The following is a 12,448-nucleotide window of genomic DNA, read 5'->3' on the forward strand; positions in this document are numbered from 1 at the left end:
GAATCTGCTCCTCACAAGGGGCGCCTTACATGCTCATCCACCGTTTATTGGAAACATCTCCCCTAAATAATAATTTATAAACATGGGAGATGTTCCCAATACATGGTAGGATATGCATGTGAGGCGTGTGTGAGACACCGTGTAAAGAGTAGATCCAGTCTCTAAAGAATTTCGCGTTTAATTTCTAATCAAATTAGGAGAGGGCTCTTTATTAATTATTAACTAATTCGGCCTAAACTTTTGACTAGTCAAACCAGTCTTGTTCTAATCAAATTAGAACTCTTTCTATAACAAAGTTAATCTTGACTATGATTAGTCAAACCAGTCTTCTTCTAGTCAAATTAGAACTTTTAACTAATTTAATTATCCCTAGTAAGTTTTCAATTCTAACCAAGACTTGATTAGTCAAACTAGTCAATGTTCTAATCTAATTAGAAAACTTTCCAATTAAGTGATAACTAGTCTTAAACACTTTTTGATTAATTAAAGGGAAAGTGAGAGGATAACTGTGGCATGAGACCCACAAACCACCAAATCAAACCAATCAATCATCTCACCCCTCTTGAGAGAAAAGTGGGACACACCATGGCTGATTTTTTTTTTTTTTACATATGGCCAAACTTATTATAGTTTCTCCCAAATTTATAAAAAAAATTGAGTCCAACATGGGAATTGATTTCTCAGTAATTGAAAATTTGTATTTTCTGGATCGAACTTTCACACAACTGAATCAAATTTGAAACCCTAATTTAAACTAAACATACTTGATATAGAGTCCACAAATTGCAGCTCCCGAATAGTAATGGGTTCGATGTAGCTATGCAGACCTTCTTTTCTTTAATGCTTTTCTTCAAAACCATAGTAGAGAGATGATGGAAATAAGTCTTCACCAAGGCTGATTCGAACTAGTGTTTTGGAAACAAGGGAGAAGAGAACCTTGTGGATATAATGCCATAGTGGGTAGATACTCTAATTCTCCATGCTGGGTTTGGATTTTAGATATTCTAATTCTCCAAGTGGGAGAAAGAGAGAAGAGAGTCAAGAATCTATTCTAAATTTCTAATGAAATCCATATCTAAACCCAACTCTATTATGTCAAGTCTCAAGTTCAAAGTCGGCTTTTTGGATACCATTAGCACCCCTAGCTGCAAGTTGGGTTATCTAATTTGATGAATCAATCACGTTGAATTGAGACCAGATTTTCTAACCCATCCCCATACCTATAACCCCCAACCCTAGTGACAACGGATTTTGATTCTCACTCCCTGCTACAAGACAGACACACCCAATCGAGCCACCATCAGTTGGCAGTTGCTTCTTATGAGTAGTGTGTTGGTAGTGTATTTTGGGTAGAATATCTGGATGCCGTGGCGTTCGCTCAGGGTTCGGGCCCATTAAAAATTTAACAAATTCTTTACCCAACCGGACCCAAGTTGAATCCCTTGGATTTATGCATTACTAGCTAGGCATTTCATTTGCCTCTTTATGTCAAAATATTGATGCAGCTAACTATTTAGAAGCAAAAGTGGGAAAACACCACCAAGCCAAACACACACCCTCTAACTCCAAGATAATGTTTGTTTTGCCTAGACTTGCCACAACCGTATTTGTGCAGGAATAATTTTGTAGTGCCCTTGAGCTACTGTTGCCAACTGCAGGCAAGGAGGAGGTCTGGACTCTGGAGAGCTATGGTTGTCATGGGTATAAGATCAAAGAGGAGAATGGCTGTCCAGTAATCTGCTGGAAAGTACCAGCACTTTTCTCAATTTCAGCTTGGAGGTGTAGGAGGTATGACTGAGATTATCAGAGGCACATTTCATCAATCAAGAGTTTCTCTTTTCTTTTCTTTACAATTGATTTGTTTGTTTGTTTTCAAATTCCTTTGCTAAATCCACCATGCCATAGTGGTTTTGTAGAAGAATTTGAAGATCTTCAAGGTCTCATCTTCTGTTACCATATTTTATTTTATTCATTTCTTTTTTTTCATACCCAGACTGATTTTTGGTTTGGTTGCTTTGATACCCATGTTTTAAATTCATGAATCCTGAAAGCTAATTGCAGTATTTGGGCTTTGACAATTACAGTGGAAATTCTGGGTCCAACCCGGTAAAAAAAAAAAAAAGAAGGATTTGAGCAATTTGACTCTCATCCAACCGACATGAATGAAGGGAAACAGGGGTGTGTTTTTGTCATTGCCTAACATTCAATGTTACTGAAAGCCTTGCCTAGTTGCCTTTTCCTTTCAGAGCAACAATGAATGTAGCTTCAGACAGTCCCAGTCAAATGTATTTGTGAAACCGCATTGCTTTGCTGTTGCCGTGTTGCATTAAGTTGTAGGGCGGTGCTTTGGGCTGACCAATAGCCAGTTAAGGCCCAGATAACTTGTAGCCAGGGCCAGCATGTCACGGCATGGCTCTTGGGCCCTACTTTAAATAACAAATAAACACAGCCCAGAGCAGAGAGATTGAACCGTGTCTTACAGTTGTTAAGATTTGATCCAATGAAGTTGAACCTGATACCTTGCAAGACCGCGTTTGGGTAAACACTCGTAGAAATAAATGTCAAGGAGAGTTAATTAGCTCACCCAGCCGTAGACTGTAGTCGAAGGGGTCTCTCGATTGTCCTACAACTAGGGGTGCCTAATTGGACCCGATCCAGTCCAATATGAATCCATTACAGATGGACCAGGTGCATTCAAAGATTATGGACCATTTTCGACTAATCGATTTAAATATTTGGACAATCCAATCTGCTCAAGTTGGTTTTAATTTCGATTGGTTTCAACCCAAACATAATTCATTACACCTATACTTTTATCAATGGATTGGATATTGATTGAATCCGATCCAATATAATGTAATTCCATTAAGTCTGGAGTGGTCTAATTCAACATCCAATCTGTCCAAAATGATTTTGATTTGGATGGGGCTCAACCCACATAGACACCCCTGCCTGCAACTATAGTAGCAGGAAATATGATCTCAATTGATTCTTAGTAACAGCATAAAACCTGCAAAAAATTAAAAGATAAAAAAAAAAAAAAGAAACTGTTGGAAAGGTTCCTTTTGTTTCTCTTTTCATTCTGGTCTTATGTATCCTTTTCTATCCTAAACATTAACCACTTTAATTTTAGTAATTGTCCAATCTATGCCAAGATATAATTGGCGAAGAAAAAGAAATAACCATGAATTAACTAATGAATTCATACCAGATTGAAACATGTTCCCTTGCTTGGATGACAAGAAAACTCTGTAAGAATCAACTCAATAAGTGAAACTATCAAAAAAGAAACTAAGGAAAATAGCAATCAACTGTGCAATATTGGCTATGAATTCTCTAATTATGTTGTTTTAATGAATGAGAGCTGTATATAAAAGCTGGTTCCAAGTATCAGGGAGGCCAGCAATACACCAATGGGTGCAATCCATGCCCTTGAAGCCATTGTAGCTGCTCGGGTGTGCATCCTTCCTCAGCTGTGATAGAGTTGTCACGTTGAGCAAATAAACGGGTTTTGTTATACTACTCAAAACCTTGCTCACTACATTCATCGCCCGAGGCCAGCCGCCTGGGTAAGTCGACCCTTTCATGGGCTGCGTCTGCTTGGTGCAATTCCTCTCCCCTGGCTCATTCCATTCCATCCCACTAAGTTCACAGATACAAAAACAAAAGAAAGTTGACAAAAATAAACCATTAATCAAATGGTAGTTTTTATAGCGTGACATTCTGAAAATGGTTATCCCAATTTTTAATTGGTTTGGTTCTGGATCTATTTTATTGAAGTGGTTATATAGAACCGATTAATAACCAGTTCCAGACTGGTCCACCCTATACTTGTTTACCAGCCCATTATTTCCCTAATCATTTCATTAGGCTCAGTTTGGAAGGAATACAAATATAAATATGTAGAGTGCAAATCATTAGATTTTGCATGTATTTGCACTGTTTATATATATTTGTATTTGTATTCTTTCTCCTTAGTAGAAAGTATAAACAGTTGGAGTGAAAGGAGTTACTTGTAATGGGATGGAGAAATGCCTTGGAAGAAGACTTTAGTTCTGGAAGGTTCAACATCTGAGTCGACCCATCTGGCCCATGTTGTGAGCCCTTTCTCGAAGGCAACCATGCGATCCATGTCTCTGTAAGTGATGTTCCCTTGTTGGATATAGTCCCATCTGCACCACAATAAGTGTTGGCTAGCTTTTGTTAGAGTGCCTCATCAACAAAAAATCTAAACCCTCAGCACTATTGTTTATAATATGAGTGGGGGGGTGAGTGAATATCTCGCACGGTTGCTTGATCCCTTTGCGGTACCACCAGAGCCAGGTGTTGAAGATCAAAACGTCCATCTCTTTCCATATATCGCCATTCTTCATGGAGTCCAGCTTCATAACCCGTCCGATTTTCTCCTTCTCTATGTCTACAAGATACTGAGAATTGAACAGCATCACCGAGACGTCATACTTCTGCAATGGTGAACACAAAGAGATATAAGAAATGTGAATGCTTAAATGGATGAATGATAAAATTAGAAAGGATAGGATCAGAAATACAATCATTAAAGTAATTTAAGAATATTGGTTCAACTATGATACGGAAAAGACATGCTACTGGAAGCGGTATCATCAAAGAGGTGACCAATGGGAAAATGTTCATCACAATTCATGGGTTGATTTGATTGGTCAAAACTCTCTGGTACCATGTTTTTCCAGTATCATATATTTTAGGTGAAGAAATAAGAGAAATTGAGATAATTTGTTGACATGCATAAAACACCAACTACAGCACCCAATATGAAAAAAAGATCTATTACAAGTTAAACGGGCTAAAAGAACCAGAGGCAGACCAAAATGAACTTATAAAAAATGATTTAAATACTCATAATTTAATGATGAATATGGCTGATTACCCCATATAATGTAGCCCATCAATTTTAACCAACTCAATTTGATTTTTCTTTGCTTAAAGAAGCTGCCCGAATGAAATCTAAGCATTTCCTTCTTGAGTACAGCTCCAATATCGTTACCAAAAGGCCGAGAGACTAAAACCAATTTGACCTTATTAGCAGGTCAACATCTAGATTATGACCGATAAACAAAATTAATGAATCTTTACTCAAAAAAGAGAAAAGAAAAAATTTAATTGAGATCAATTAACCAATATAGTGCACCGACTTTATTAAAAGAAATTAAAACAGAAACAACCTATAAAAGCTATTGTCTCAATGCATACAAAGTAGTGATCTAGAATGTCGCATAAGTATAATAACTTTTGAGACTTTTATATTGTTATGTTATTATGGGATCATGTGCCGCACAAATTGGGGATGCATTGCTGTCAACTTCTAGGGCATATGACTGTATGAATATATTATTCCAATTCTACAGCCAGGCAAATCCAAGCGTCCAATGGATCTGCGTCGCACCTAAATCTAATTTCATGTCCTCTAGGCCCAGTCCCACTAAACAACAATATCGACCAATAGCCCATTAAACTAGCATTTCATAGCACTAAATGGGCCAAATTTCAGATCTGAATATGCACCAAAACCGGGCCAAATTCGTTGAACTGGTCTGGAAATCCTAAGCTTTTGAGCAAATTTCTAGTTTGGGATTATATAAACAACCTTGTATTACAAGGGAAACGCAAGCCAGAGTCATTGGCATCACAAGGAACATAGAAATTGTTGAATGTTTATTTGTTAAATATACTTGATAAGGATGTTTGCCAATTGGGGGTTTAAATTGTTATATTTTTTTTCCATTATAAAACTATTAGGATCGGAATAGGACAGCTTAGAAAAATTATTTGCTTTTTCATTTTACAATGTGCCATACCCAATTTAATGTTTCAATAAAGAGCCTGGGCTCAAAATTTTAGAATGCCACTAGACCCGCATTCGCTTCAATTAGGGGATTGAACTTGAATTGAATCAAGCAATATGAGAATATAAGAATCTTTGAATGTAATAATATTATATAATTTATTTGAAATATTTAAATATTTTATATATAAATTATATAATCAGTTGAAATCAGATATTATTGGACCAGATCTAACTCATTATGTCTAATCTCAAAAGTCAGATTTTTAGATAACATTGATACTGGACTCCGAGTTGGGTTACCCACAGCCCATGCCCGTACCCATAATTCTTCAACCCTAGTGACAATGAAATTTGATTTTAATTGAGTCGAGCTGGGCCGAATAGTATAAGGTTTGAGTTTGGTTCACCAAGATAGTACAAGGCTCGAACTTGAGCTTAGTTCAAATAAAAAACTCATAAGTTTGAATTCGATTTAAGAAAAAATGTTTTATAAAAATAAAAAATTATACATAAAAAATACTTTTATTTAATATTTAAAAAAATAAAACATTTTTTTATATATATATATATATATATATATTCGAGTTCGACTTAAAGCTCGATTGAAATTAAGTCGAACCGATGACCACCCCTAACTACAACGAGCCGAACATCCTACCAACTGAGCCACCAACAGTTGGTATTGGTAGTGTTGGTAGTGGCTTTTTGTGGGTAGTATTGGTAGTGGCTTTTTGTGGGTAGTATTGGTAGTGGCTTTTGGGTGGCAGATCTAGACTCCATTGAGCTCACAGGCTAGGAGAAAGGCCCATTGAAAATTTAACAAATTCCCTGCCTAGGATTTATGCATGAACTTGCATTACCAGGCATTACATTTGCCACTATTGCATGAACTTGACACATCAGCATTTGTGCAGGTCCTGCGGGAATATTTTGTTTTAGAAGGCTCCGAATCCTATGCTACATGCCAATTCATTTAAGTTGAGGGGTATTTATCACAAAATTCACGGACGGTTTTGATGGGTCAAAGCTCAAAAGATCTTGTGATGGTAGCCTTTCTGGTATTAGCGGTTATTTGATTTCTTTACCCACTAACCATTCAATGGGTTGGCATGATATCATTGGTCCAGTAACAGAGATCCTCAGAAAATACTTTTTAGAAAGTAAAACGCAGCAAAGCCAAACAGCTTTTGCTGAAATTCAATTGGCCCGGCCATTGCCCATTGGAATACTGAATTACTGATACTAGAAGCATCAACAAAGACCGACCTCTGCCATTTTTTTGTCCATTCCGCTCAGAGACTTACCTGGAAAGTGAATGTGGTAATGGAGTCCTCTGTCTCCAGAAGGATGGCAGCCTCAGGCGCAGCGGCGTGAAGCAGGCAAACCAGTGACTGCCAATGGTTGAGACTTATTGAATCCCCTACAAACATGATCTTCTTTCCCTTGAATCTCTTCAAGAACTCCTCACCGTCGAATCTGCAGCATTACCCAATAACATATTCACCCAATCCGACTCTCTGAGAAAGAGAGAGAGAGAGAATTGACTCTCTGAGAAAGAGAGAGAGAGAGAGAGAGAGAGAGAGAGATCTTACCTTGGTAAGTTACAGTCATGGGGTTGCCATCTATAATGAAGGTAGAGACGATCTGGGCGGCCGTATTTGATGCAATCGAATTCCTTCCGAATGAAGGGACAGGCCGATGAGTTGTAGAAAGGATAGGATTCATCGAAGACCCAACTCCCCTCAGACAGATCGCAGTTTCTCTCCAGCTTTCTCCACCTTGAACTCCTCCTGTCATTACTATACAAATGGTGTCGTGTGTGTGCTATACAATAACATGAAAACACCATAAAGATGGTGACAACAGCATAACAGGAACTCTGAATTCCAAAACCCATTTCGGTTTTGATCACAAAATGAGGAGAGTAGACGAGAGACGGAAACAGACAGAGACAGAGAGGAGGAGAGAATTTAAGTAACAGTGACAAGGGTTTAGATTCTCAGACCACATGGTTTGTTCCATGGAATTCGGTATCACATTTATTAGCTGTTTGGTAAACGCTTTGTAATTTATTGAAATTAAATCTCATGCATCTTCACTTAAATATTGAGATGAGAGTTACAAACTTACAATTAAAGTTTTTTTATGGTAAAATTGTACTAGATTTGGGAATAAAGGAAGGGACCCACCAAAAATTTCCCGTTTCTATGTACTAAATTAATCATGGCTCAAGGCAAAAGAAAAGACTATTAAACTGGAGAACTGTGGTCTGTGGCCTGTGGGACTTCCCTACAAAAGTATGTGTTGGAATGTTGGACAGTTTGAGAGCCCACATGATGACATGAATGGGCTTTTGAAGCTTGCATTTGGGCAATTATGTGGAAAAAAGTTTCAGAACAAGTCAATGAGTCATGGCCCAACCATACGTCATCTCCATCTTTTAGCCTGGTTTCATATGAATAATGATCCTCCATATTATTAACTTTGAAAAAGCTTCATGTGTTGCTAAAAGAAAAACGTTTCATGTCCATCATAAAGCAAGGTTTTTTAAAATCAACCTAGAAATTTTTGGGTCAATGGTCCAACTGTTCGGTCTGAATGGCTCAATTTGTGACCTTTTTATATATTTATAAAAATAAAATTTAATTAAAACAAAATTGACCAAGAAATTATTATTTGAATTGAATGGTTTAATGGTTTAACCATCTAATTTACTTACCAATTCAATGTTTGTTTCTTTTGAAACTCAAGCCAAGTGAAAAATAGAACCATGTAAAGAGTCTGGATCTGCTCCTCACAGCCTCATCCCACTATGTATTGGAAATACCTTTTATACTTTGTGTTGTTATTCATGGGAAGATGTTCTTAATACATTTTTTGAAACTAGTGCTGTCAACATTGGTTTTAAAACCATGCATAAAAGTCTTGTGCCTCATATTCTGTGAGTGGAATAAAGTAGGAGGATCTATTTATTTACACTATAAATTGTAATAAATAGGTTTTTATTAGGGAGAAGTACAAATCAACCCAGCTCAGAATTTACTAGGCCCAAAGTACAGGGGGAATGCATCCTGACCGTGAATTGATGCTAAATTCACGGGTAGGATGTGGTTTCTAGGAGGGATAGGGCAAGTTGTAGGGGAGGCTGGAATTCAGAATTCTGCATCGTGTGTCTCCGTATTTTTCCCTTTTTATTATTTATTTTACCTAAATAAACCAATTTCTTAATTAGGGGAATATACTTTTTTGGTAATTTGCAAGTTTCAACTATATTTGTGTGAGCTTTATTAATTAAGATATTTAATCAAGGCAATCTCTTAATTAAGGTGAACTATTTTTCTGCACTTTCCTTCTTTGCAAAGTTGTACACAGGAAGTCCTACATGAGCCGAAAGGCAATTTTGCCCTTTCTGCTGAAAAAAAGAAATAGGAAAAAGAATATATTGATGGTTGGCCCCAGCTACATGGGGTCTTGGGAACATGAATCTCCTCCGAACAAAAATCCGTTCGAACATGTTTCAACATATCTGGATCCACACATATCATACCGTCATATATGGTTGGTCCCAGTCTTGTGAGATGTATAGGCACAGATACGTTAGAAGACTGTTGAGACAGTTTTTGTTGCGAGCAGATCCCAATTCAATAAATTGTTATAAATTGCATATGGTTCTAATCATGGTTTTAAAAGCTTATTGAGGCGAGACTGAACAAAAAGGCCTGGCCTCAATAGCATATCTTTTCATTGCCAAGGCTTAGGCATTGAGTTGTTAGAGCCCCACACCTTCAAGCCTTTAGCCTTGTGATGTGCAAGGCATAAAGCTTAAATATGGACATTATTTTGGAAATATTGTTAATGGGAGTTATATAATATATAGATACATACATATATATATATATATATGGGCTATGACTTAAATTGTCTTAAATTGCTTCACCCAAATAACTTTTTTATGGATTATGTAGCTAAAATTAAAAGTCTGAGGCTGTATTTGCCATTCCTTATTTTAAGGACTTAACTCTTTTTTTGAGGTTAAAAACCGGTTTGGCTCATAGTTAGAATCGAAATTATTTGAAATCGGAATTAGAATGGTCCATTCCTATAATCCGAATGGGAATTAAAATCAGCAGGAATAGAATCTCATTCCCAAGGAGAGGCAGGGAATGCCATTCCAGCAGGAATGGGATTCCAATTCCGCCCAACCAAACAGTTGGAATCGGAATAGTCCATTCTAATTCCAATTTCAGATCCCTATTCCCACGAACCAAATGGGGCCTCAGTATTGATAGGGCATTTTAACTGTAAAAAGGAGACAAGTCCTTAAAAATTAAAATAAAGAATGCCAAATGCAACCTAAAACAAACCAATGGAACTATAAAGAATAAACCAACCTCAATGCTTTTAAACAACAATGAAAAAAAAATTATTAGCTTAGTCCCTAGATCAGGTCAAATTCAGGTTGGCTCGGGTAATGTAAATACAAAAAAATAAAAACTTATATTTCCTTCATTTGTTTTTTCTAATAAATATAAGTACATAGCTTTTATTTGTTTTTTATGTCCGAGACTTATGCCTCGAGGCTTAGGACTCGTCCCTTTTACACCCAACTATCTTGTCTCCGCCTTTAGCTTTTTAAAACTTTGGTTTTAATTTTTAGTATTTTTTAACTCAAAGTAGCTATTTTCAGAATTGTATTCGCAGTTTCTCACGCTTGCCAAATCAAGATTTTCCAAGTAATGATTTTTTTTTAACTAATAATTTATTTTGTCATTACCATCTCATGTTATACAGGTTCACTCCATAAAAGAAATTAAAGGTACCAAGAAAATTTTCAAGCCAAACTTTCTTTTTATCATCTTTTCAATATCCTTTCTATCACCCTCAAAAAAGAGAAAAAAAATCCAAAACCTGGTTCTTTCCCATTCGTCCCCTTCACCTGGCTTTTCTACAATCAAGTTACCAAACAAAGCACTGGGGTTCAGTTCCAGACATTTGTCCAATTTTTCTTGGCCTATTAAGTGAGATTCAATTTTTAACAATGATGTAGTTTACCAAATTACAATGTTATTGCAGTTGATTATTAGTTATATCTTTGATGTTAGATTAGATCTTGTTAGAATAATTAAATTAAAGAGCATATTTTTTTCTGTCCAATTGATGTCTGAAGTCTAAATAGACTATAATGATACACTGCATTGGGTTTGAAAGAAAAGTTAGGAAAAAAAAGCCTGAGTCAATCACTTACACAAAAAAACAATTTATCTTAGTTTTAAATTTTTAATTAATGTAAGTGAAAGTAGGGTACATCTGTTTGTCTGAATTCAAATTTAAATATAATCTGATTAAGGTAATTCAGATTTGATTTGTGTTGAGAGCTCTATTCTTTTTATGTTTTGTTTTATGGGTGTTCATTCTTTTTTTTTTTTCTCCTAAGGCTGTGTTTGATTGCAATGTAAATGTAAAAATGTATATTGTATATTTACCCATTTTCGGTTTATGAATGCAAATACAGTTCATATTTTAAACTGTTTTTGCATTCATCTTGTTTGGTTGAAATTTGTGCAAGAGTGTGAGCCCATCATTAAATGTTCCAACTATCTTATGCTCCAATACCTTAATTTTGGTCAAAAAGTTAATTATCAAAAGAACACAAAATTGTTTCCAAAAAAGAGGTATAGCAATGCTCTCTTTTCAGAGTACAAAAGTGTCAAAAAATACATTTTCACTTTGATAACCATTACTTTTTTACATATCAAACAAATGTAATCGCAAATGCGAATTGGGGTACATAAATAGTTCGACGTTTGTATCGCAAACAAACAAAGCCTAAGGCTCAATTTGTAAGGAGTACAAATACAAATATGTACACTAAAAATATATACAAAATAATACAAAATACAAGGTTTTGCACTCTACAAATTTGTATTTGTACTCTTTCCAAACCGAGCCTAAGGTGCAGGAGTACAAATACAAATATGTAGGGTACAAAACCTTGTATTTTGTATTATTTTGCATGCATTTGCACTGCACATATTTGTATTTGTAATTCTTCCAAACTGGGCCTAAGGCTGCATTTGGAAACAATGCAAATGAAGTGTAGATCCCATTTCAGGGTAAATTTGCACTTTTGTTCATTTTTGCTTGTGTTTGACAACATTACATTTATGCATTGACAAATGACAGATCAATGCACATTTACATTGATAATAAGATGTAAAAGTACATAAAATAAATAAATAAATTTGTATTGAAGTGGGCTTTTAGTAAAAAAAAAAGCATATGCTTTTTATTGGAATTCATGTTTGCATTCATTAGGGCTAAAAGTCTGTTTAGTAAGAAGATAAATTTGTTAGTGCAAAACTAACCCAATTTTACAATTTATATGAACCATTTTACACTCTATATATTTACAATCACATTTATTTGCATCTTTTCTAAACGCAGCATAAAGGGAATATTTGTCTTTTAAGTTTCTAACTTAAATAGGACGATTGGAATACTGATTTATTACTCAAACAGGGCCAAACATGTAATTCTTATTTCAATTTTTGTTATATAGCACCCTGGTCGATTGGAGAACTTATCTTTGATCCTTTGCATTGCCCAAATTGATTGAAATTTTGA

The 12,448-nt window shown here is 35.7% G+C and overlaps 1 protein-coding gene across 2 annotated transcripts; it reads right to left on the reverse strand.

The window, feature by feature from the left end:
* Window positions 1-3,161: 3,161 nt before the first annotated feature.
* On the reverse strand, window positions 3,162-7,937 carry LOC148845063 (protein trichome birefringence-like 38). 2 transcript variants are annotated; one of them, XM_088954812.1, is made up of 5 exons: window positions 7,417-7,937; window positions 7,129-7,300; window positions 4,288-4,463; window positions 4,014-4,172; window positions 3,162-3,642 (listed from the first exon to the last, which is right to left on the reverse strand). In XM_088954812.1, exons 1-5 carry the CDS (start codon window positions 7,719-7,721, stop codon window positions 3,351-3,353), a joined length of 1,104 nt encoding a protein of 367 aa, XP_088810938.1. In that variant the 5' UTR covers window positions 7,722-7,937; the 3' UTR covers window positions 3,162-3,350. The 2 variants fall into 2 exon arrangements, with proteins under 2 accessions (XP_088810938.1, XP_088810939.1); XM_088954813.1 differs by having other exon boundaries at window positions 3,162-3,619; window positions 7,417-7,861.
* Window positions 7,938-12,448: the final 4,511 nt, after the last annotated feature.

This window comes from Nelumbo lutea, chromosome 7, assembly GCF_056320005.1.
Source record: "Nelumbo lutea isolate HS-2025 chromosome 7, American lotus-T2T, whole genome shotgun sequence".
Lineage (NCBI taxonomy): Eukaryota > Viridiplantae > Streptophyta > Magnoliopsida > Proteales > Nelumbonaceae > Nelumbo > Nelumbo lutea.